The sequence below is a fragment of the Ovis aries genome, chromosome 3, assembly GCF_016772045.2.
Source record: "Ovis aries strain OAR_USU_Benz2616 breed Rambouillet chromosome 3, ARS-UI_Ramb_v3.0, whole genome shotgun sequence".
In the NCBI taxonomy this organism is placed as follows: domain Eukaryota; kingdom Metazoa; phylum Chordata; class Mammalia; order Artiodactyla; family Bovidae; genus Ovis; species Ovis aries.
The window spans coordinates 157295776-157323708 of NC_056056.1; the positions used below are offsets into that span (position 1 = coordinate 157295776).

The 27933-nt window shown below is 32.6% G+C and overlaps 1 protein-coding gene across 11 annotated transcripts in view; it reads right to left on the bottom strand.

Moving 5' to 3' along the window:
* The window catches only part of USP15 (ubiquitin specific peptidase 15), a 129213-nt gene that overhangs the window by 20255 nt on the left and 81025 nt on the right, over nt 1–27933 (bottom strand). For 5 of the 11 annotated variants that reach the window (XM_004006508.5, XM_004006507.5, XM_060412878.1 and 2 more), the window contains 4 exons: nt 23442–23586; nt 2955–3128; nt 1324–1482; nt 1021–1245 (listed from right to left, as the gene is read on the bottom strand). In XM_004006508.5, the coding sequence (XP_004006557.1) occupies nt 1021–1245; nt 1324–1482; nt 2955–3128; nt 23442–23586 (703 nt within the window). Of the gene's footprint in view, nt 1–1020; nt 1246–1323; nt 1483–2954; nt 3129–4977; nt 9210–23441; nt 23587–26059; nt 26340–26423; nt 27586–27933 lie in introns of those variants that run through there. The other 6 variants (XM_060412879.1, XM_042246979.2, XM_027967494.3 and 3 more) reach the window with 5 other exon arrangements.

Below are 27933 nucleotides of genomic sequence, written 5' to 3' on the forward strand. Positions count from 1 at the left end.
CTTCATACTCAGAAAGTACCCAATACATATTTGAATGAATAAAATTTTTGAACACTTCTAAGTCATGAGGATTGGGAATAAAAAGATTTCCAAAGTTCCTTTCTTCAAAGAATTCACAGTCTAGGGGACAAAACTTAAAATAAACCAAAGGTCATAAAAAAATTTGATAAGTGTTAGAATTTAGGGGAACAGAAGGTTGAAAAGGAAGGAAATACTTTATTAGGGTAGGTCAGATGTCAGAAAATGATTAACTGATTAAGAAAGGGAAAATACATAGTGTTTTGCTTCATAAAATGTAAAATAGCCCAATTATAACACTAGGCAATGGAATCAGGCAGACAATTGATATTAAGGTCTACCACAGGGCTCTTGTATAGAATAAAGTTCTTCTATTCTTGTGTAAACTAACCAAACTGTTAAAAGATTAGAACATTACTGAAGCAAGTATTTTTACCCTAAATTTCCACTTCTCTTCCAAGTTCTTCAAATGCTTAAATACTACAAGTATTTTAAATATACCATTATCTTATCATATCATGAATCAAAATGTACCGCGAATATTAATTAGTTTCACTTGCAATAGCCAGTAGGAAAAAAATTACAATGAAGATTAAAGAAAGTTCCAGTTGGAAAACTGGGTAAATACTATTATATTATTAATCTTTGTAAGCTAATATTCCTAACAACATTATAAAATCAAACCACCTCTCATTTTTCTTTCATAAGAAAATGTCTGAGAATTTTTTTTTTTACATGACGAGTTGCACTAATTTTCAAAGTATTTAGCGTATAAAAATCTCTTATGCAAAAAAGTTTATTACTGAATTGTACTTAAGGCATACGGACTCGATGGACGTGAGTGTGAGTGAACTCCGGGAGATGGTGATGGACAGGGAGGCCTGGCGTGCTGCGATTCATGGGGTGGCAAAGAGTTGGACACGACTGAGTGACTGAACTGAACTGAACTTAAGGCATAAGGACTCAGAACTAACAAATGCCAAGAAAAGAATCATTACTTGCCTGCATAGGTTTGGTAAGTGGATCCATTCTAACTAAATAAACTTCCAAGGTACGTTCCTTCTTCATGGGCAATGGAAGTGTCAAGTAACAGAAAGGATCAAATGTTACTGAAATCTTAGCACATTCCGGACATACTAAAGTTGATTTAAAAAGGCCATGAAATATATCTACTATGATAGAATCATTTCTTTTTAAATGGTTTTCCCAGGCTTCTTCAGCAACTACCTATAAGGAAAACAGACACATATTACACAGAGATATCACATTATTGTAACAATGTGACAATAATATGGTTAAATTTACCTTATCTGGTCTTCCATCAGCATCTTTTAATTGTATATATGGTTTTTTCCTAATTCTATTCAAATCCTCATGTAGTCCATCTAATAGGAAAGCTAATAGTTCTTGACAGTCCTGCTGCTGGTATCCAGAGAACTGAGGTGCAAAACGTCCTACTTGTGTCTGTAAAAAAAGCAAAACTATAAAATCAGTTCTAGGGATTTAAAAAAATATATAGTCGATAATCCATATCTGTGAATTCATCTACTTCCTAAAATTTATTTGTAATCCTGAAATCAACCTGTGGCACTTTTCCAGTAATTTGCAGATACGATAATTACATACGGGTAAATACACACAAATAATTACATATCTAAAAATATTTTAATAATGGTAACTAAGCTGTAAAATAGAAAAGAAACATTGACCTGAGCGAAGAACAATGAGAAAACGTTGCAGTTTTGTACAAAGAATTGGGAAACACTAAAGACTTGCTCTTAGTGGAAGCAATTCCATGAACAGAGGAAGCCTGGTGGGCTACAGTTCATGGGGTTGCAAAGTGTCGAATATGACTGAGCTCACACACACACACAGACTTAAAATTCAGTAACATTTTTGGGTCACTTGAAAACTACAGTGCTCTCATTCAGCTTCTGTGTTTAAAGAGGATAAATCTCATAGAGACAAAAGGAATATTCATGCTCATATATAATTTTTCTAGCCATTGCAGTGCTAAGTATTTTTTTGATGAGACTGAAAAGAAATGTGAAAGAAAAAAGTCAGGTTATCAAGGACCTATTTACAATGTAATTTTAAATGAGGACATCTTGTAAAATGAAAATAACTGGAATTATGGATAAAGGCTGAGGAATGATTTGTCTAAACCAGTTGGTCCAACGTTTGGAAAGTTAAGGAACAAATGTAGGACCTTTTCTGCTTTGTTGCTATTTATTTTTAAAGAACTAGTATACAGTAATAAAATGTTGCCCAGTTGATTTCCTATAAGAATATCATTTAAGTTGTATAAAAAGTGATTGAAAACTGCTGGGAAGAGGTCCTGAAGGAGGAAATGGCAACCCAATCCAATATTCTTGCCTGGAGAATCCCATGGAGAGAGGAGCCTGGTGGGCTACAGTCCACGGGGTCGCCAAGAGTCAGACATGACTTAGTGACTAAACTACCACCATCACCATACTCAGTATTTAGTGTTTGCTTTGCAGACTAATTTCAGTAATTTTTCAAACTTATCACTCTCAAAATAAGAGTTCTTAGAGCTTAATGACATGCTCAAATTTAGTCTTTACCTCTGTATGTTTACGTAGGTTTCTTAGAGATATGCTGTATTCTAAAACAATCTGCAAGTGCTCACTGCTGTCTGTCTGTCGTCATTTTGAACCATGCCTGCATTTCTCAACTTTTATTTATTTCCTTTGACAGCTCCCAGAACTCTTTTTGGATATTTTAAACTAATTATCTATTTCTGTACCCCACCCTGAAAATTTAATACTTTATTTGCTGCATATCTATTTATATGCTGAGTCCCTCTGGAGGGCCACAAACCACTGTAATAGCTATGATTCTTTGCTCTTTTCCTAAAGACGTCTGTCCTCTTGGGGGTAAAAACGCCTTGATGAAAATGTATTTGAGATACTAACCTTAAAGGCTCTTGGTGTGACATAGCTGAACTTTCCAGACCACATTTGCTTGATCAATTCAGCATAAGATTTAGCTATTTCACCTCTCATTCCTAAGGGATTGTCAAAATTCAGTTCGTCTTGATACTTATCATTCAGGAAATATTCAGTAAGTGGAGGTGTATTGCTCAAACACTGCAAAAAATAAAATATATTTTCAAGTAAAAGAAACCATACATATTAAACATTAAAATGCAGAAACAAAGTGATTATATATATATATATAGAGAGAGAGAGAGAGAGAGAGAGAGAGAAAAAAATTTACATTGATGGCCTCTTGCACTAATAAGTAACTAATCAAATAAACATTCAAATGATGTACTCAACTATTCATTTCCCAAATTTCAAGTCAATTATTTATAGTAAACAAAAATGCTAATATTTGTTGCTGCAAAACCTACATTAATTTTAACCACAGCAAACTACTGGTTAACTGGGAGAGAAGTTCAGAGTTTTTTTTCCTGGCAGAAATTATGGATTGTCTAACCATCCCAGGCATTTGCCAATTAGCCTGCTGCTACTGCTGCTAAGTCGCTTCAGTCGTGTCCGACTCTGTGCGACCCCACAGACGGTAGCCCACGAGGCTCCCCCATCCCTGGGATTCTCCAGGCAAGAACACTGGAGTGGGTTGCCGTTTCCTTCTCCAATGCATGCAAGTGAGAAGTGAAAGTGAAGTCGCTCAGTCGTGTCCGACTCTTAGCGACCCCATGGACTGTAGCCCACCAGGTTCCTCCGTCCATGGGATTTTTCAGGCAAGAGTACTGGAGTGGGGTGCCATTGCCTTCTCCGCAATTAGCCTGAGTAGGAGCTAAAAACTGAGATGGAGCACAAGGAAGAAATGAACTTTAAAGAGATATTTACTGCTTCCATTGTCAACTCATCAACATAAAAGAGCAGCCTTCTAAGTTTTCCTTTTGGGTCAATCATTTTCTAGAAGGGACAGTACAGATCAGCTGAGTCTGAGAAAACAAACTTCTATTATGTGAACTCTGGCCAATAGTATTCTTACTTCTTCCAGCTCTTATTTAATAATACAACAACCCAATTTTACTTTATGGCATGATTAAAATTATGAATAAGTTAATTCTCCAGCTCTGTTCCATTTTGAATAATTTAGAATCTAAAATAAAATAGACAGTGGAAGTACAGTTTTCCCACAATATTTTATCTCAAGCTAAAATAATTTTAAGTTGATAATGCTATATAATTTGACTTCATTTTGAACCCAATATTACTTTATCAATTAGATGTCTAGAGCCACTAAGTAGAATATGTAAAGACTGACACAGACGTAGAGTCATAGAGGTAACTATTTGGCTACAGGAAGATATTTGTTTTGGAGCACAGTGACAAAATGCTTTAAGTGAAGCTAGCTCTTTGCAAGTAGTAGAAACCCATTCTTAGGAGAGTTCAGAATTTATATTAATGGAAATGAAAGTTTTTCAAAGCTTGCTTACCATTCATAAGAACTAAGTTAAACAGTCTTGGTAACTATGAAAAATTAAGCCTGCTGAGTTTACGCTGATAACCTGGATGTTATAAACTATATGTCATTTACTGTTTGGCTAAAACTTAAGCACACATTCAATCTTAAAAATAAATCATGGTGTTATATTTTGTGTTTTCAATTAAAAATCAATTTCTGTGTACTCATGTAACCATGATATCTAATTTGGAATTTTCTGTTCAAACTGGTAGTCTGGCCCCAACCTCAAGATAAGAGGGAGAACTCTTTATAATATGGAACTTGTTATTATACTATTTTAGACAGTGAAAACAGTATCAACAGTCAAAAAATGTTTGAGGTGGGCTACACAGGCTGTTATTTACATGTTATTTTAACAGCAAAAAATTTTATGTAGAAAACAGGCAGGCTACAGTGTAAGATGCAATTAGGGAAGGATTTTTTTTTTTTCCTGTACTTTTGCTCCTAACTCCTTTTACATCTCAAACTTTCCTAATCTTACAGGTTTTCTCAGTTTCATTTTCTTTTTATAATATATATTGGTTTTATACCCAGCTTGGAGGTAGGGGCCAGCAACCTAGAATACACCATGACTACACAAGGCATAAATGCTATCACTCAGTAGTATCATCTGATTTAATACAAACAGGACCAACACTAAATTGTCAATGACGCAAAGTGGAGATAAGATAGCATTTACAACAATTATAAATTAGTTTTCAAATCCTTATATATGATCAGCTCAGGGTTATAGTAAGAATGTATAATATTCTACTATTGTGTGCAACAATTATATAAAGAAGCTTATGTTTTACCAAACACTTCAAAGAATCAAGTTGTGCAAACATGAATAATTCTTGCAGTTTGCTTTTACTTATTCATAGTTATCCTTATCTTGCAAAGAACTTCCAACTATAATTGAAAAATGTTTAGTTTTCCATCCATAGTGATCTTTCTAAAATTTGTCACTAAACTTTAAGACTTGATTATGTCACTTCCTTGCTACAAATCCTTTAATAGCAATTTCAGATTAAAATTTCAAATTCAAAAAGACAGCACCTATTAAAAACTCTCTGGTCCCTTTTTGACTTTCATTTAATCTACCATCTGTTTTGTAACAGGTCTCTACTCGGATTTTTAAAGAGAACAGTGCTTATTTTCATAGTGACTCATGCCAGTTTGAAACAAATTATAATTAACTGATAACAAACTAAACAAAACACAATGGTTCAGTAAATAATTGCCTGCATTTCCTGTCAAGATATCATAACCAATATATTTATTTAAAATTTTTTTACATTTTTTTAAAATTAGAGGATAACTACTTTACAACATTGTGTTAGCTTCTGCCATACATGAATCAGCCATAGGTATATAACCTATGTGTCCTGAGATAAACCTTATTTTTAAATGTGAACTATTAAGTCCTGAATAGTCCCCCAAAGCATCGTATTTGTTAAAGGTAATGTTTTCAGGAACTCATGACCTTAATTTTTCTAAAGATTTGTACAAATACATACAAATACAGATATTCAATTGTTCTAATACACAGTCCATAATATTTTAAAAACTAAACTGATATCAGACTTTTCTTCCACCTCTTGAAAATACCGTACTTTTCTCCCTCACTTTGAAAATAATGGAGTCATTATATTCTTGAAATAATACAAAAACCAGTTTATTAAAAGTTCTCTTTGGGTATCAATTTCAAGGTACAATTGGAATAGAGCTCAAACAATTAAAATATTTTCATGTTCCAGGTGATAGCAGTATTCAATGCCATCGCTCTGGCAGAAGAAAAGAAGCCTGTTTCTTAAATCTGCTCATAATACAATTGATTTGTAATTTAGGCAACTCATTTTACTCAATCTTTTATCATGAGGCTTTCTCAGAAACATGAACACCTTTGACAATTACTAGAAAATTTGATATTGGACTGGCTTCCATTAAGTACAATATTTTAAAGAATAAATTTCATTAGTACAGTAATAAAAACTAGAACAAGGGTTCTAAAGCATATCTCTCAAAGATTCTTCTAATATAAAAAACACCACTTTCCTATCTGTTTGGAAGTGTTGCAAGATAATTCCTTTCCTAAGGCATATGAATTCCTATATATGTAGACATAGAAAATTTCCTTATTAACTCATAAGATACTTCACTCCAACAACATAATATAGACCAGAAATCATAAAACATATGTTGTGCCTATGTGTATATATCCCTTATTCTCAATACTTTCTAAACTGGAGAAAACGACAACAACCACTCACAAAACTTTCATCCATAATGTACATCATTTTTCTTATTAAAAACTGAGAAGAAAAAAAAAAACCACACCAACTCTGAGAATATGTATGAATGTATCATAAAAACAAAAAAGGACTATATAAACAATATTAGCATGTTATTTTTATGGCCACTTATGAGTTTTTTTGACATTCTACTAGTCATATGACATGCTGAGCTTCACCTCTATTAAATTCACTTGATTTTAACAGCTTGACACTGACTAAATGCCAATACTTCCATAGTTTAAGAACTAGCTCTTACAATTCACCATCAAAAAATGAGGTCCAAATATAAAGTAATGTGACTAATCATAAAACACATTTATTAAGCCATATGTTGTTTGTATTACAATTGTATCTAGAATAAGTCCTAATATTGCATAGAATTTTGTCAAATACCATTTTAAAGGCAATAATCAGACTGAATAAAAAGATTCTGTATTAGTAGCTTCAATTCTTTTTTTCAGTTCTACCTCTGTTAACTGCTACCAACCCATCTCCCTCCACACCCCCCTCATGTGTGCGTGCTCAGTCATGTAACCCCACAGACTGCAGCCTGCCAGGCTCCTCTGTCCATGGAATTTTCCAGGCAAGAATACTGGAGTGGGTTGCCATTTCCTTCTCCAGGGGTAGTTTCAATTCTTGATGCAAAAGAGACAAAGTAAAAAAACCTACATTAATTAACAGGCAAATGCACTTATTAACTAGGCTAAATACTCCTTTAAACTTTTTATGATCCCTAGGAAAGTTAATAGTGAGCAAAACTGACAGAGGCATTTGAAGATCTAAGTATTAAAAACCAAATTGCATATTTAGTATATGGTAATATGAATACTAAAATTTCATATTTAGTATATAGTAGACTTTTGGCATTCATTAATTTAGCCTGTGTGACTCAGCATCTTCACAGCTGGCTAACTGGAAGGTTCAGGATATAAGCTAGTATGAAAAGATGTTGGTCCAGGAAGAATGATGAGAATGGTGTATTATGTGCAAACCAATCATTCTGTGAGCAAATGTATCTGTTCCTCAATGTAACTTTATACTTCTCTATTTGTGCATTTAAAATCAAATTAATATGCATTTAAAATCAAAATTGCATGTAAGAATGTGAATTCTTGCATGTGAATTTGAATTAGGGATCTTATGATATATTTCTTAAAGTATTAAGACTAAGCCTTAGCATGTACTCTTTCCCTTAGTTATTCTTCCCCTGTAAGAAATTCCTACTTATTCTTTAAAACTCATCTCAACATCTCAGTACCTCAAACACAAACTAATGTTCCTTCTTCTGGACTAACTCTATTAACTTGAACTCTTATACTGTCTTTATCCTGAGAGCAGGGTCCATGTCCTATTCACTTTTGTAACTCAGCATCTAGCACAATGCCTGGCACATACCAAAATAAAGGGGTGAGGAACGAATTAAAAACTTATATGGTAGAGCAGTCCTTACAGAGGCTGAGAAAAGAGGGAAAACACTTGACTAAGATCTGAATTGCAGCCTGCTATATAACTATAACCTACTCAAAGCTCTACAAGTTAAAAAATAAAAGTCCAAATAATGCCTAAAGAGGGTTTCTTAATGAAGAAAAACTAACTAATGTGAATACTCCAAAAAATAACTATCAAGATAAATCCATGTAAGTAAAAGATACGTGAAAGGAAAATATATGGTAATATATTTTCATGAAGACTCTTTCCCTCAAATCAGCCTGGAACTAGACATAATAATTCTTCAGAGAATTATTCTAAATAATCAAATTATCTCATCTGGACATTCTATATGGGTCAATATATACAGACTTTTAACCACTGTCACCATGAAGAACTCTTTTTTAAAAAATGCAATAGTTATTCAACTATTTTAAAAAGTATTAATTATCTATGAAAAGCTCTCTGGTTATACATTTCCACCTTTAACACAACATGCTATAATTGGTGTATTATGTGAAGGCCGATTTTCTCTAATTATTTAAATTTCTTGGAAAGACTATAATGCTTTTTAAAAATAACTTTTTCTTAAACACACATGCAAAAACCCTACTGTTCTTATATTACTGTCAATAAGTTCTTCCATTAAATGTTCTGATCAGTAAGACGGATGTTTCTAGAATTCTCTGAAAAAGTGACTAATGTAAGAGTCTCAATTTTGTATTTCATTACAATCTTCCAGTTTTTTAAAAAAACTGACCAAGTGACATAAAGTTCTACTATATAACCAAATCTCAAGTCTATAATCAACATATTTTAGGAAATGAATAATTAATAGCCATCCCAATAACTTGTAATGAATCTGGAATTTCCCCAGTACCTGGAAAATAGTCAAAGTAATCCCCTTCAAAAAGAGAAAGTTGTCTTTTGTAATGCTGAATATGAACCACTCCCTTTCTGTTCAGGTGCTCCAGAAGCCCAATTTTCAAGTGATCATGTATGCTCACTATTTTAGTAAACCGGTAACTAGAACAGGAAAGAAAACAAACTTAATTTTTGATTACCTAAAGCCTTTGAGAATTGTGTAACTCATTCTGTAACTGATCAAAATGTAATGCCACTCACAACTCTTAAAGTAGCTACACTTTCAAACTGACCAATGCTAAATATAGGAACCCAATCTAAAATGGAAATTATTTTCTTATGATTAAAAAAAAATAAAACCTAAAGTAATCCATGGTTAAAGTAATCTTAGAATATCCCCAATAAATTTTTCTGGATTTTAAGATTAGATGGATAAAGAGTTTTCAGATTGGTTTTTGTCATGACAACAGTATAAACATAAAAAGGTACTGTATAACTCCAAAGTATTCTATGAAAACTGGGATACTGGCTCTCATTATGAAAAAAGTAGTGGATAAGACAGAAACGTATGATGTAGACTTTTACAATGAAGACCTACTAATATAAGCCTGCCCCTTCACCATGGAGATTTGAAAAATGAGATTTTTAAGACACTTCATGTTGTATTTTTTGTTATTTTTCTCCTTAGGAAAGGAAAATCTCATTATATGTGAGGGATCAATTTTGAAGTTTCTCTATATATTCTGGGGAAACAAATACAACTAAAGCCATGTTTTGCTTTACATTTCCATTCTCCAAGTTTCCTTTAAAGAACAAATTTGTGTATGTAAAATACAAGTGGATATAATTTTCTTTTTAGTTTTAAAAAACTTTAAGTATTTTTTTCCCTCTCCCACCTACTTAGTGAAGAGAGAATTGGCATACACTCTACTTAAAATATTGGAATTTTACATAAAGCAATTTTAAAGGCAGCATTTTTAATTAGACAAAAATATTCTAACATTTTAACATTTACCATTAATCTGGCCACTATGCTTAGGACATGAAAAAATAAAACTTCATTTAAAATCTCTGCTATCACCATTTTCTTCAAATTCTATGGAATCTATTTTTTCACACACTACTTGAATTTAATAATTATTATGAAAACTTAGGAAGTATGACAACTAATGGGAAACCTTTTGGCTAGCAAAGAAATGTCAATTCCTCTTCCCCCTCACCTACAGGACTGAGAAAGAAGAATTCTGTCAGCAAGACTATACTGCTACTTGCAGTGAGCATCTCCTGTAACTAGAACTGTCATGCTTAAAAAAGCATGATTATATAAGACTAGTGATTTTTCATATTAAAAGCTAAAAGTAGAAACTGGATAGAAGATCCACTGGATAGAAGATACCACAGAGATATATTTCAAAACTTTTGGGATAACAATTATATCAATAAAGATGCTATAAGCTTTAAGTAGTTGCATGATGTTTTAAAACTAATGGACAACAGCAATTGTCAAAAAAAACTTTTTTTAGTAACAGGTTATATATTGAATGATTTTATGTTTAGATACTCAGTTAAAGCATTCTAAAGCTAAATGATTCTAATAACATTAGTAAATGTTAGTGCAAGTTGTATTTTAGAGGACTAAAGCTTATGAACTCAATTTTAATGTTTAGTAGCTTATCTCCTACTCTGTTTTAATAATTCAGAACTGGCTCATAATAAAATTAATGTCAACATTTTAAGCAAGGAGACTGTCAAAGGTTTTAAGAAGAAACAAACTTTTATAATTCTGTGTGTGTTCAGTCCCTCCCAAACAATATTCAGTAAAGAAACATTTTTGAATAAATGAGCATTAAGAATTGCGTGAGCCATTCATCTTTTAGATCTAGGCACATACAGAAAGGGATAGCAGAATTTAAAAAAAAAAAAGCTTCACTGACTTACTACATTCTTTAAGAGAACCACCAAGTCATATACTTCTCTGTATCGTTTTATGGCACTAGGCACATAATTGACAATATTTAAGCTGAGTTGAAACAGAAGTTTAAGAACTATGTGATAACATGAACTATGAAGGTTTCTATTTTCATAATAAAAAAGAACTTAAATTTACTTGATTAATCACTCAACAAATATTAAGAACGAACATCATTATTTTAAGAGTCTCCAGAAATATAATGTTCTAAAATGATGTTTTCATATCATTCACTGCTAAATCATTAAAGAAACAATTTGCACAGTAGTGAGGGTATGTTTTGACAAGCTGTGATTAACACAGCAGCCCAATTCAAGTGCTATCAAAGTGGTTACATTGGCAGGTCTTTTAAGAACTACATATATACATATATATTACATGTAATAATTCTTTTAAAAATTATTGTGCTCTTTGACACTTAGCTCCAGAAATACCATTAATGTGGTGCAGGTTAAGCAAGTATTTCAGGTAAATTTTCCTAACTCAGTGTTTTTCAAACCATTTATGTGGAAGGACTAATATTTTAAAAATTTTTCAAACTGTCATAGACTGATATTTTATAAAGTTTATAAAATAAAAATGAACCACCAGAAAAATGAAATAAGAAACAACATACGGAAAACAAAGCCCCCCTAACTACTATAAAAGTTTTGGATCACTTATGCTTAATTTGTACAGTTATTTTATTGCTGACCAGCACAGTCTCATTCAAACACTGTGAGAAACATTATTGTAATGTACTGAACTATTTTCTGCCATCGTATCAAACATTGGGGATATAAAAGAAAACCAAAGACAGGCTCTAATCGCATGATTCTCACTGCGCAGTAGTTATCTGTCCAGAAGAGACAGAGAAAAACAGGTATGCGTGCATGTGCCTGTGAGTGTCCATGAGCAAATATGTGGGTGTATGAAAGGCAACTAGGAAGGAGGCAACATTAAATATAAAGAGACCTCAGACTTAATAAATTATGAGAATCTTAACTTTTAGTTAAGGAGCTAGGTAGGGTCCAATTTGGATTTTATCCTTTAGGTGATACGAAATGATTATTAAGCAAGGAGGTATTTGCATTTAAAAACAATGACACTTTGTACTAAATGAATTAGAAGAGGATAAATGATGAACAAAAAGACAAGTTAGGAACAAAGAAATGAGATAGATATATTTTTCAACAGTTTACTTAAAAGACACTCAAGTGTTAAAATACTGTACTGGCAGGACAGAAAAGGATAAATACAAGTGATATTTAAGAACAGTAGAATCAACAGATCCTGTGGTAAGTCAGGTTTTGACTTGGGTCAATGATTGCACCTATAAGGTAGTATACTAAATAAAAGCACTAAGCTTCTAGGAAATATGTTCAGTCACAGACATACTGAGTTTGAGTTATCTGTAATATTATTTAGGCAGGGATGTCCACCTAATAGTTACATTTTGGAGGAAAACTCAGGAGGGAGAATTATGGTGGAGACAGCTTTGGGATTTGTCAGTTATAAGCAGATGTCAACTAGAGGGGCTACAAAGAGCCTACTGAAACAGGGAGTCAAGAATGACCTTACCAAATATAATTTCTGTGGAGTGGTATAATGGTCACAGTGATGATACAGCAGCAATTGATAGTTACACAATGCTTGTTATGTGCCAAGTACTTCTTAAGGATTTTATCTCCACATAACAGATAAAAAGTTTCTTATCCAAGGTCATACAACTTGTAAAGTTATAGTACTAGGATTTGAAGCAGTCCAACTGCAAAATCCAAGCTTTTACCTACGGTGCTATGTTGCAGTCATGAGGATTATTGAATGGAATATGAGAAAGAAGGGAGAAAGCACAGACCATCCTTTTCAAGGTCAAGGGTACTCCATCTTCCTCCTACCTCATTTTTTTAAAAAAGACTTGACCATGTACATATGCTGAAAGGAAGACAGTGAAGAGGTGAGGTTAAAGGTATAGAACAAACAAGAAATGATTAATGGAACAAGTTTCAAGGAAGGTAAGAAAGGTCTCAGGAAGATGGTAGTATAATTATGATGATATAGATACTTTGATATGGTATTCAATGAATATAAGAGGAATCATAAAGTATATATTAATATTAGGAATTTCCTTATGAACAGTAACATTCTGGTCAAGAACTTGTTTTAAATTTCTTTTAAGAACAGTTACTGAAAGCTTTCTCTTGGGCAAGGTACATGATGCTTAAAAAAGCCCTGGGCAATTACTGAAGAATTTACACAAAATACCTTAATTTTATACCAAATCTATTTAAAAATATATGTATTCATTCATATATGCATAATAAATATGCATGTGTATGTATACTGGTGTTTGTGTATGTGTGTCAGCCAATGACTCGGCTTATATTCAAAGCAAAATCTATCTAAATGAACACAGATCTTTAATTACACATGGGACCTGATTATTAAGCAGAGAGTGATTTTCCAGTAAACCCTTCAAATTCAAATGAATGTCATCTTTGATGCAATTACTTTAGGAGACTGTATGTTTGTTTCACTGATACTGTCACTGCTCAAAATATTTTAGGTACTTGTCTTTTTAGAGCTGACAGATGTATGAAAAAGCACTGTTATCTATATAGCATCCAGGAGGTATCAATATGTTTACTGAGTGTATGAGCAATATGTTTTTTGCTATGGTAAAGTAAGATTTCTGATGTAGGGATTTCTATGATTTAAAAAAAGGGTGCTCATGTGAACAAGTATAAGCTCTAATGTTATAGCTGTACCTCTGGCACGTCATTGCTATTTTTATCACCAGGTTAACCAAACATAAGTCTTAGTGAATAATGTACTCAATCAAATGAAATCAAGACCCAATTCAACTATCACCTCCTTAGGGAAGCCTCATTTATTTCCCAATAGATCTCTTCTCTTTGCTTCTAAAACAGTTGGCTATAATGCTTTCTATATCACATATTATATCTATTTACATGTTTATCTTATTCACTACATAATGAAATTCTAGAAGATAGGCACTGTCTTTTTGAACTCTGTATTACCAATGTCTAGAACAATGCTTGGCACAGAGCAAGTCTCAATGTATGTTTATTGGATTAGCTAAATACATTAGCCACCCCAAACAAGACGACTAGCCTAGCTGCTCTTAATTTCTTTGACCCTTTTTTCTTTCAACTAGAGATGAACCAAACTGTCTTATTGTATGAACCCAGCCATCTATTTTATGCACTATGTAGCTAAACACTGTTAGAGAGAATTTTAAGTAAATAAATTTGTATCATTCTAAATTGATGGTCTTCAATCTCAAATGAGATCTCAGTATTGCCGAGCAATCTTATTTATGCATTCTTAGCTTATAATATGAGCTCATTCTTTTGGAAGTCATCACAAAATCTAGAAACTACTTGAATCCATAATCCCCTTCTTTTCTCTTGTTGCAACAGTAGTATCTTTCCTCTACTCACATGTTAAACTGTAAGTCTTAGTCCTGGAATCAATTTTTCACAGATGCCTTCTCTTTACAGATGCTATTACTTCCCTGATTTTAAAACCAACTACAAACAGCCACATATTTATTTCCAGCCTAAGCCTGTGTCTGTATTCCATACTCTTAGAACATCCATCTGTCTATGATGTATCAACTTGGATGCTTCATGGGCATGACAAACTGCATATGCCTAAAATTAACTCATAATCTTCTCCTTACTTCAAACCTACCTCCCCTGTGTCTCTCCTCCCACTGTTATCATTATGTCATCATTATGATGTACAAGCCAGAAGCCAGACACACACTTGTGATTTCCTTTACTTTTCATTACTTTGAATGCCGGCTACATGCCAGACACTGTTTGAGGTAGCAGCGCTATAGCAGTGACTAAAACAAAGTCCCCATGCTCATGGAGCATGAATTGGGAGTAGGGAGAGGCAAACAGACAAAAAAAAATCATATATATATACACACACACACACACACACACACACACACACACACACACACACACAGAGCGAGAGAGCAAATATCAGATGGTCATGCAATGGGAAGGGCAGTTACCACTGTATATAGAGCAAGGAGGGAAACATCTGACTCATACAAGTGTAGAGACCTCAAGCAGGAACATTTGTGGAATATGTGAGGGGGCTAAGAGAGGAGGGAGCAGAGTGAGCATGGAGGAAAGTGGTAGAAAATAAGATAGCAGGAGCCAGATCATTCAGGCCCTTATAGTCTCTTTTAAGAACTGTAGCTTGGTGAAATGAGAAGTCATTTCGTGATATGAACAAGGAGTAACAGGAAATGTTTTTTTAAAAAAAAAAAAAAAACAAACAAAAAAAACCCACAAACCTATTTAATTTGGCTGTGCTGGGTCTTAGACGTAGCATGTGGGATAGCTCCCTGAACAGGGACTGATCCCAGGCCCCATGCATTGGGGGCATGGCATCCTAGCCTTTGGACCACCAGGAAAGGCCCTGCTTTAAGTTTAAAATGATCTCTGAAAGTTCATTTTTGAGGATGAATCACAGGGGCTAAGGGTATAAGCAGAGAAATCAGTTAAAAGATAACTGCAGTAAACTAGATGAGATGATAGCTGCCTGGAACCTTTAATGCCTTTGTAATGCATTAAAATCCAAATTCCCCCTACATGATCTGATCTTTGCCTATTTCTTTGAACTCATTTTATTACCCCTTCCTCATTTTAAATATTATCCCACAGGTTACTCATCTTTGGTTCCTCAAACTTGCCTGCCTTAGGGGCTTTGCACATGCTGTTGCTCTGTCTGACATCAATTCTCACCTGCCCAACTAATAACTATTCTTTGGTCACCGTTCCAACATTACTTCTGGGGAGCATGACATCCAGTATAAATCAGATGCTCTCCCAGCTCTTGTAATACTCATTGTACCTTCCATGATTTTTTCTCTTTATGATGCTTATCACACTCACAATTTTATGTTTATACTCTATTAGACTAGTAGGGCTTCCCTAGTGGCTCAGACAGTAAAGAATCTGCCTGCATGCAGAAGACCTGAATTTGATCCCTGGGTTGGGAAGATCTCCTGGAGAAGGAAATGGCTACCCACTCCAGTATTACTGCCTAGAGAATTCCATGGATAGAGGAGCCTGGTGGGCTACAGTCCATGGGATCACAAAGAGTCAAACACGACTAAGCGATGATCACTTTCCCCTGCTAGATTACAATTCATGGAAATAGTACTGTTTTGTTCACCACAGCATAGTCAGTATCTCCCAGAGTGAAAGGCACTTAGTGAGCCTTTGGTGAATATTTGCTGAGTAAATGAATGGATGTGCTACGGCACTTCAGTTGTGTCTCTTTGCGACCCCATGGAGTGTAGCCCAACAGGCTCCTCTGCCCATGGGATTCTCCAGGCAAGAATACTGGAGTGGGTTGTCATTTTCTTCTCCAATGAAGGGATGACTTAACACTTTTTATTTGAAAAAAAAATTATACAGCTTGATCCCCTACAATATTCTGGAGATAAAGCACTGAATAACATTTTTTGAAAATCAACTTTATCATTAAAGGAAGATCCATCAGTGATATTCAGAAGAATGAAAGCAATTCTAAAAAGAGTTCTTAAATTATTTCGAACACACCATCAAATATAATCTCCCAGGGAAAGTGTCTGAATCATAAAATAGTAATACTACCTTATGGAAACATTTTGTATTATGGGGACCATATATTTGGCATAAACATAAAAACATTCTTAATGGATGCACAACAATGTGAATATACTTCATACCACTGAACTATACACTTAAAAGATAGTTGAAATGGTAGATGTTGCTATGTATATGTGACCACAATAAAATAAAAGATCTTAAAAGCACTTCTTACAAGTTGACTAGTATAATTATGAAAGATACATTATCTCAGGATGTCTGAATTAAAACAGACATCCTAATGTCAGCCAGTTTGAACTCATTCATTAACTTGTCTTAGTGAATGACAAGTTACTTAAACTTCCCTTGCCTCAATTTCCTCTTCAGTGAAATAAGGATACCAGATGCCCTAACTCAAAGGTCTCTATGAAGGGAAAAGAACATGACAGTGATAGGAAAAACCACCTTTACTATGCAAAGAAGGGTACTGTTACTATCAGAGGTTGTAGGTTCACTACTGGGCTCTTAATATTTTAATATGAGTTTATGAGCATTAGTAATCTATTTTAAATACTATTATTAATTAAAGCAATGGTTTTTAGTAACCAACTCGCTCGCCAAACATAGTTTAGAAATTACTGTAAAGAAGTGATTGGTAACACTAAGCAAAAGTTTCCATACAGATAGTACTAAAAAAAAAAAAGGAACTAAGTATCCATTATTGGCAAAGCAAAAGCACTAATGAAGTTGATCACTGGTAACATGAATTACCACAAACTATTTTTACTCACAAACTGAAATAGAAAGATGATCTTAAGTGTGACAGTAGAAGAAAAAAAATCAAATAGAGAAGGCCTCTTATAATTAATACAGCATAACATTAACTGACTAGAATTTAAATACATACATTAGGACAAACAGGCAAAAGATAAAAAGCCTTTAAGATGTATATAGCATGGCTTTCTCCTTTCTAAGGCTCTGTCCAATAGCTTATATTTTTCCAGTGACTAATAATACCAATTTATAAAATTTAGAACATGAACCTGATATACTTTAGAATATTCTAATCATAAAGTGTTGAGTGACATGCATATTTTTAATAAAGGAAAAAAAAGTATTTTGGAAAAAGCTGTTGACATCAAGGAAATGAACTGTTTTTGATTGTTAGGTAATACAAATAAATCTGAAACCATTTTGTTCTCTTGCTTCTTTACTATGCAAAGAAGGGTACTTTGGTAACTACTAAAACAGGTAAGTTTTAGTAGTTACCATTATAAAGACTGACATTTCTTATGTTTCCAATTACAAATACTTTGAATAATTATTAAAATCAATACAAGATAATTCAGTCATCATATTAATAACTGCTGCTATATGTTAGCACTCCAAGTAATTCTACCTCGTGAGTGTAATGTAAAACAATTCTGTATTAAAATCAGATGTTATTATCTACAACTCCTTGAAATAAGCCTTTCCCTTGTAATCTGTACTCATGTCATTTCGTATTCTAGAATTAGGGACTGACAAAACATAAGAAAATTTATATTAACAGAAACAGAGGCATTAATCCTAGAGAAATGTGTATATTAATTTGGAAGAATGTGAAGAACAGACAAGTAAGATCACTGGTTACAGAAGGCATATTTTCATGATCAGAAATCACTATTAGCCAACTTACACAGGTACAAGGCATTCGATCAGAGATACTGCTTCTGCCCCAGTTATGAAAACTAAATACTTACAGAATTATGCTATATATACTCTTTCCCCTAATAATCTGCCTGACAATTAAGGTTCTCTTTTCCCAGTCCCCTTACTTTTTCTAAAGAGAAGAAATACGTCTCCCTTTCGCTAGTTCAAACAAGGGAGAAGTAAAAACATTGGCATCTGTGATAAGAAAGTGAATGGTTCTAATATAAGTAAGGTTGTTTCCATTTCTTTACCTTTATCAAAATGGAAAGATCTGATTGAGTTGCCATTTGACAAGATGATTACATATATTTTTGATGCTAGTCTGCCATGTAATTTTAGGCACACAGTATGGAAGGAGCTCAAATATAATGAGTTTAATTGCGTGGGTAAAAATCTGCCATAAGAATAGTATTTTAATTTTTCATCAGCCACATTCTCAGTTTATCTGAAGTCATCATTTTCTTCAAAATCCTAAACTATTTAAAAAAATTCTTGTTTCTGTGGTTAGGTGTTTCATTTTTGTGATTGAAAGAAACTATGTTCATTTATTGAACCAAAAGTTCGGTTAATTTGAATAAAAATTAGAAAGTTTCATGTTAAACTGTGTTTCCAAGAATTTGTTCCAATAAATGCAAAAGAAAGCTCAAGGTGAGTATAGAAAAGCATTATACTTAGTTCTGTTCAAAGCTATGAAGTACTCCAACACAGAAATAATAGCTTTAGTAGTGACTTTTTCACAGTTTTGCATTATATGAGAATCCAGTTTCTTAAAAGAATGTTATTTCTGTGTAATATTACTCATTCTCTTTAATTACTCATTCTTTTTAATTACTTCAAAAAAAAAAAGACTTTTCAACTTTCTATATTCTTTGGAAACTTTCTACATTCTTTGGAATTTACAGAATAACTTTTTACCTAACCCAACAGATCATAGGAAAAAGTTGACTTTAAAATCATTTGAAATTTCAACTGACATTTATGACAAAGGATAAAAAATAGGTCCTTATCATCTCTTTTTTTCAATTACTTCTTAGTGTCTATTTTAAGCAGCCCTATTACTTTCAGGTAAAGAGTTTGAAAACCACCATCTTACGCCATGCTGCTTTCCAGTGGAAAAGACCATATCACTCCCTTGCTTCAAATCCATCTGAAGAGCTGCTTCTTCCAGGAAGCCAATCATGAGCATCCTACGCCTTGACAATGAAAAAGACAAGGGTTGGAGTGCTCCTGAAATCTACTCAACTAATGCTAATTAAAATTACCTCCAAAAATGCAAATTTAAAAAACTAGACATTTTCTCAATGCAGTACTCTATTAAGGGCACTGAAAAACTACTTTGCGAACTCATTTTGCTACCGGAACACAGTGATGTATGCCTATAATCATAACTACTGAGGAGGCTGAGGCCAGAGATTACCTGAACTCAAGAACTTTAAATTCCCTGCAGACTGATTATTCATGAAAAGTTCTATGCTGTTATATCCCTTGCTTAGTCAGTATGCTTAGGAGAGCTAAGTTAACAAAGCTCAGAAATGGAGATGATAAACATCATTATTTAAATAACTCTAAACAACAATAACAACAAAATTAAAAGTACATTCAATTTTTCCTTCATTCACTAGGTCCAGACAAAGTGGAATAAGACTTGTAGGAAAGGAGAAAAAATACACACAGGGACTATGGATGGTAGAATTTTCCCACAGTCACTCTGCTTAACTCCTTCAGATAAAAAAAAGATAAAATAATATCAACCTAATGCCTATTCATTTATGATGTGCCAGTCACTATCCTAAGAACTTTATATTCATCAACTCACTTAATCCCCATAAAACTCCTAAGATAAGGGGACTACTGGTTTTATTTTCCTCACGTGAAGAGAAAAATAGTTATAGAAATAACTTATACAGGGTAGCACAGCTAATTAGCAGGAGAGATGTTAAACTACTCCTTAGAGTCCTAGGATTCCATGAGCATGCTCCTGGGGACATTAAACAGAAGAAAAGCAGACAGGACTCTGGGCACTTCAACCAACCAAAGCAACTTCACTGTATCTATTTAATTGCTGAGGATACAATTAAAGTTTTCACAGTAATAATTCAAAAAAGATTTTCATGTTGAAAAGCAAAACATCTGAAAATTACAATATCAAGACTATAATCTTAATAGGTCAGGACTATCTCACATGTTTGACATCTAGCAAATATTAACTAGATAAACTATATAGCAGCACTATACTCATCAGAAAAATTTAACACTTATCCATACCATTAAACCAGAGAAAATCTTGAGTATCAGCATTTTTAAACTGAAGAATAAGAATGATAATATTAAATAACACTTAAATTTGTGCTTAGTTTTTAATCACAAATGATCAGTTTCATTATCTCAAGGCTACTGATGGGTTAAGCATAACCTATGCTCACATAGAAAAAATAGCAATGCTTTTGCACCCATGTTTTTAAAGATATTATCAACAATTACACTGCCTGAAGTACTAATGTCCACTCATATCTTTTAGAATTACTGAACTAATAAGAGATTATATTACAATTCAAATTATCAGTAGAAAATTTATTTCATAATATTTATTGAAGTTAATGAACTATCTTTCATTTCACAGAAGTTACAAGGAAACTTAAATGGTGAATTTTCTACTTCAAAGCTGACATCTAAAGCAATTAAAAATTATAGATGCTTTAAGAAAATAAAACTGAAGTACTAGTATTTCTAATTCTGCATGTGGATTAATTTTCAAAAGCAGCAAAAATTAAAACTAATTTTTTCTCTTCCCCAACTTGGAAAGTTTTAACGAAAGTAGTTCTTTAAAATACTTTGCTGAAATTTTCATGAAAAATTTCTCTTTTATGATTATCAGATAATTACAAACTATCACCCTAACAAACCTCATCCTCACATCTGTATCTCAGTTGAAATGAAACAAATGGTGAAATATACTAAAGAGAAGTCAGCATTAGGTATACCAGTTTATTGTAATAAAACTGCTTTCAACAGAAGAATAAAGTACTAAAATGAAGTTTTTACCTTAAATATATACACAAGGGAAGTTCAACAAATGCCAAATCTAGCTCAACATAGTCGACTAGTAGATTTCATTTTCATATTCAATTTTGAGAAACTGAGCTAACCATATGGAGACAACACTAAATAGACTATAACAGAGGCACAGGAAACGAGACTGTAATATTGCCTTAGAAGAAATTTAGTTTGAATGTAAGCCAGAGACTCTCTGGCATGAATGATTAGCATGAACACTAATTCTTGTTCTAATGGACTCAAATTTTTGATGCTTATGCAACTAAAATTTTTACAAAAATCCTATTCTTAATCCTTATGAAAAATCACCAAGATTGGTTTTCCATACTAGAATGTTAAAACAAAAACAAAACCCAAAGACCTCAAGATATCAAGCCTCCAGAATGAAAATAATTTTGGTAATGTAAGGATAAGCAGCTGTATAAAAATTAATGTCATTGGCGATATGAGAAAGGGTTTTCTGATACTGATATAACCAATGTTTATATATATAAAACATTTTCCAGAGATGGTGCTAAATATGATTTTTCAGTGATTAGGTCCAACAGATACAGAAACAAAATGACAATTGTCTGCCCTGTCCCTATCTCAGAAAGCTCAGCACCCATGCATTTTATTATCTAAGTTAAACTCAGGATAACAATAGTTTTGGCTTGTTCTTTTCAGATGAGTTACCTTTCTCTCTTCCGGAAAATAAAGACAAAATATTTTAAAATTAAATTGTCTAACTAGTGCTAGGATCCTAGAAAAAAAATTTGGATAAAGTGATTCACATTAAAGTATAAGCAGTATTACTCATTAAAGTAGGTTTAAGGGAAAAGTTTATTAAACCTACACAATATCTGCTTGAGCAGACAATTTACTGATTGGCTCACCTTTAAACCAAGATATCTGGAAACTATCAATTTTACACACCCTAGTGCATGTCTTAAAAAAGTTGTTAACTCCTGGTCAAGAGTTATGATGGCTAAATTCTAATTTTTCAAGAATGCTATAGAGACAATAGTTAATTTAGGAAACAAGTGGATTAATGAGAATGTACAAATTATTTAGAATTTTGAATGAGAAAGAGTCCTATACTTTTTTCAGAGAGTCAAAAAGATTTGCAAGTATGTCCTTATCAATCTACATCTGTGTTTAATCTGTATCTTTGGAGGATGCCTCCTGGGCACAGAAGATTCAGTATTAAAATCTGATTCAGTATTAAAATCTGAATAGAGAACAGAATACTGTAGATTTAGAAATAAAATTCATAATTGGGGGGAAAAAAAGACTTGACAAATGTAGGTAAAATTCAAATATCAAAATAGTATACCATTATCTTGGGCTCTTTGAAACAAAATTTTATTTTAAAAGGGAAATAAAATAACCAGCTCTAATTTTATGCACAGTGACAGTGATATTCAAGTATATATAGATCTTGTTACTTCTAAATCAAAGATATCAGTATTTCACAAGTAAAGCTGGAAGAAGGTATAGACAATAGGAAGAAAAAGGAAGCTCTATGGAACAGACAAAGGGGAAAAAAGGGCAGTGATCTCTTATATCCCCAAATTGAAAGAGCATTAAGGGAAAGGGATTTATTAAAATGTGTATACAAAATTTCATTAATTTTTTTTTAAAAAAATCTTAATTTCACATTAAGGTTAAAAAAAAAGATTTAAAATATATATATATATTTTTTAAGAGGTGGAACACTGGTGACCATAAAAGCATTTTCTGAGATTTCCACCCATGTCTTAAAAAACAAGAGACTTCATGTAAAGGAGAGATCTCACTAGTTTTTCTTTTCTTCTCAGACAGCCTAGGTTTCCTGATAGGAATTATATTTTCCCATGAATTTATATTTAATCTTCTACTATGTGATAATCAATCACATGCCACCTGAGAAGTATAAGGTATTCTACTACCAGCATCAGAATGAATCAAATGTGCATTCTTCAAGCTTCCATGAAACCAAAAGCTCTTCAAACATACTATATAATACTCAAGTTCTGACACGTAAAACCCAACTCTATTCCTCCTGTATTACTGATTTCCATAAAGCACAGGAGTTTCACTTTGTTTGGAAAGACCTACCTGAAAAGCTGAGTTCATGAAACACGTATTTCCCAAATTACTTAGGCCACAGAGGCCTGGTTGTTCATTGTTTCTTCCAGGTTCTGAATAATCATAGTTCTTATAAGCGGTATATGATGGGAGACAATAATTTGAGTTTTTCACACTGGAAGGAAAAACAAAAAATATTTTTCATAATGCACAATTATCATACAGTTATAATGAACAGAGTATTTTAAACCTATTTGAGATAGGTGGTCAGTTATTAATTTTTTAATAAAATACTTAACTGAGGTACTTCTGACATGAACCTAAATCACAACAACCCCCTTAATTAATATATTCCTCATTCAATCAACAAAATCACTGCATCATATACCACATCAACCAATACAAACCACATTATATCTTTCTACCCTTCATTAACTGGAGCAGCTTCACAGCTTGCTCTGTTCTTCACTGCTCCAACAAATTTGAAAAATTCAGATTTTAAACACCACCCGCAGCAATAAATCATCTCATTTATGTCCCTGTTACACCTTGCTATTGTAACAGAGTGGGAACAAAGAAACAGGAAGAGTTGTGCTTTAGTTACAGGTAAGAGCACAGATTTCCAGGGCCTCTGTGACATCACTGTTCTGATGCACTGAAGATTCTATTTATAGTAGTCTATGCTAGATCAGCAAAATCTAGTATTCAAATGCAGAAAAAGTCTGGGATGATTAGGTATGCAAAACTGAAATGATTCTAAGCAAGTACATTTCAGTATTATTATTACAGAAAGAATCTTCTAGCTTGTTAGATTAAAGCAGTTTATTTAACTAAATAAATACCACCTCAGGATAGATAATATGTACTATGATGAGTACAATATATAATAATCTTTAAAAATTGATGTAATATTCAACCTTTAGAGAATCAGAGTAATTTTATAAAGAACTAAGAAAATCAATAAACTAGACTCCTTTTTTTTTTTACATGTAATTAAAAATTTGTTTGTAGAAAATAATGGCTTAATTTTTAATAGGTTATCTTATAAGCTATTTATGATGACTGCTTTGGATAAGCCTAAACAAGAATCAAGGTCATTTGCTAAAAACAAAACTCTGACAACCTCAACTGGCTACAATTTATTCCTGGTATTACTTTTTCAAAAACAGTTTTTACTTGTAATTTCAAATAACTTTCCATTGTAGCTTCTATACTCTCACTTTATAATTACAACAGTTTAAATGAACTGTACCTACTGCCTGTTCTAACAAAACCTTAAGTAAACATACATGCCCCAACACAAAACCCTATCAATCAATAATTATACACATAATGTTATACCATTAATATTTTTGTATTATCACAAATAAAAGATCAACTCTCATACTAAAAAACTGATCTACCTTAAACTTAAAAATAGCAGGGTCCAAAGCGGATTCATGTTGATGTGTGGCAGAACCAATACAATACTGTAAAGTAATTAGCCTCCAATTAAAATAAATAAATTTAAATACTGAAAAGAAAAACCACAAAGAAGTGCTTCATAGACTTGTAGCTATTTACTTGTTTAAAAGTTAAAGGAAAAAAAATGGGTTCAAGCATCTTTTGAAGATCACTAGCCTTATAATTTTTACTAACAGTAACTAAGTCCAAGGCACCTGTCAACAATTCAGTGTATATTAACTTAATAACTGATTCTTGACTCCAACTTCTAGGATATGTAACAGAAAAACTGAACTGTGTTTTTTCTTTCTTCCCTCTAAGAAGCGCTTAAAATCAAGGCCTGCTATACATTACAAAAAGAAAAGGTCTACATTTTCAACACGTTGAAAACCAATATATATATATAATTGCTATATTTAATATATGTATGCTATATATATATCAGCTATAAAATTATAATAAAACAAGTCACAATACAAAGGGAAAGTATGCCCAAATGCATGTTCATGCACATACACACGCCCATATCCACACTCACATCCAAGCAAATGAAAAGACTAAAAGCACACTTATAAGCTTATTCATATTCAGATACCCCCTACCCACAATAACAAATGAATGTTGAAAACTCAACTTTTCTTTGTGGCAAGAGGATGCAGTTTGCTGGGACAGGGATTCCTATACTGAAAATGAATACAAAACTCATATGCAAAAGCAGTGTTTGGTTTTATCTTTTAAGATCTGAATACTTATAGGATATCTGTGTTTTAGTTTAAGTGACAGGATAAGAATAAACCTTGTCCAAAGACTGAGATACTAGTCTAGATGCTCAATGATAATAATGAAAACAAATTTAAAATATTTTAATACTGTCTTTATTGGTCACTTATAATCCACATCTTTTGTGCTCTTTAAATCAAATTAAGTCTGCTGAGGAAAATACCAAAGTCAGCAGCTCTTTAAACACTTCAGTAAAGAACATGGAAACCTAAGCCCGCAAGACAGTTTCTATAATCTTTCATGATAACTTCTGCTATTTTTTCCTAAAGAGTGTAAGCTAGTCCTTATCCCGTAGGGTTTGCTACTTTGCAAAAATACATGAGTTTGCCAGGAATCTTAATAAGAATTTTAATACTATATTAGATTAATTATGTATTATAAATCTATCATCTTAAATGAATATACATTTAAAAGTTTATGCTTACTTTGCAGTTAATGAAATGATGCTTCCATCAAGTAACTTGTCAAAAGCCAGATCACTAGCTAGCTCTGGCAGTCGTTAGTTCCAGTTCCTTTTCATCGCTTAATCTCTTACACAAAGTCATTTCCATTGCAAATAAAAGAGTTTTAAATGAATTAACAGAAAAACAGAATGTGCTCTGATGTGGAAAGCCACCAAGTTGAGACAATAAATACATTGAAGAGATTTATTTTTAAAGGCAGTCTTGTAGCAAAACAAATGTAGCAAGACAGAAGAAAATGCAGCGAAAAGAAAGATTTTGGCATATATAATGAATATTATATGAATTAATAAGAAAACTACAAGGAAAACAATATTCAGGCATCTGATTCTTCATAATATTAGTCTTTAATAAAAACTTAATCTTTATTAAACTTATATAATTCCAAGTACACTTTGTTATTACTATAACAAATATTCTTATTTCTAAAAATCAAAATTTTGTATCTTAATAATGTATCAGTTTAAAGCTTGAATTTGTAAATAAATGCCATATAAACTTGTATGTCAGAACTATTGGTTTTAACATGCACTTTCACTGGAGTATATAGCCACATACATGAAGTTTCATAAATGTACTTAATTTAACCCATTTAACATACTTTTAATTAAAGAAATCATGCTATTTCCATCTGAAGTCTTAAGCAGCTACTTATTTCCACAAGTTGAAAAGAAAGTCAAGAAGTAAATTTTATGTGAGATAATTGTTTAGGTAAACATGACAGCATTAATTCAAGTTTTTTTCAAGTTAAAAAAACTCTTCATTTTATAAATGTTTAAATTTTGTTCCTTACCTAAGAAAGGTAAGTTTTACTTTTAAGTAAAGTGGTACCAGCAACTATTTACTATTAAAATTTCCAATATGAAAGGGCTATTTTAGTGTCTACACAAATATAAATAGCTAAGAACATAATCTAGTCATAGAAGAATCATCATCCATGTTCTAAATTTAAGAAACCACTCCCAATTCCCCTTTTTAATATTTTCTCCAGTCAGAGGTTTTGAAATCACATTGTACTGTCATATTTTTACAATGAGAAGGAAATAAGACAAAAATAGAAGCACCAGACCACATATACCAATATGGTTATTCTGGTCAAAATACAGTCCAAGTTCAATACAGTCTATAACACTGTTCAATACAATGTTAAAAAATCTCTCTCCAAAGAAAAACTATAAATACATGTACAGAATAACTAACATGTATAGAATAACTATAAATACATGGAACCAATTCTTTTACAGTAAATGTGTGAGCCATCTGTAATCGGCAGAAACACAAATAATATTTTATCTCATATGAGAAAATTACTTTTAATGAATTAAAAGATACCACGTAAAATACAAACCAGATTATAGGAGGATTCCTTTCACTCTTTTGCTTGAGAATAAACATTTTTGAATAGAAGAGAACATACTACATTGGAATTTTGGATATCCAGTGTCTTCAATATTTCACTATTATACTATAGTGTGCATATCTTGTTACTACTGAAATAAAGGAATAAATGTTTTAAATCTTGATACAGATAGCAAATTCTTTTCTAGAAAAGTTGGACTAACATTCCAACCACTCAAACAGAATCCTTACCAGAAAATATATCATCACTTAACTTTTCCCAATGCGATGGAGGTGGGGGGAAGTAGATGGGAGTTGTTAATGGTTTTAATTTACCTATTTCTAGTTAGTGAATTTGAACATTTAAAATGTTTAATTCTTTTATTTTTATAGTCCAGCTACATCATTTACTCACTTTTCTAGCCATCTGAAAAAATTCCTTGCTGGTTTTTATAAGCTTGCTATATTAAGAATATTTGCCCTTCATTGCTATTTCTGGC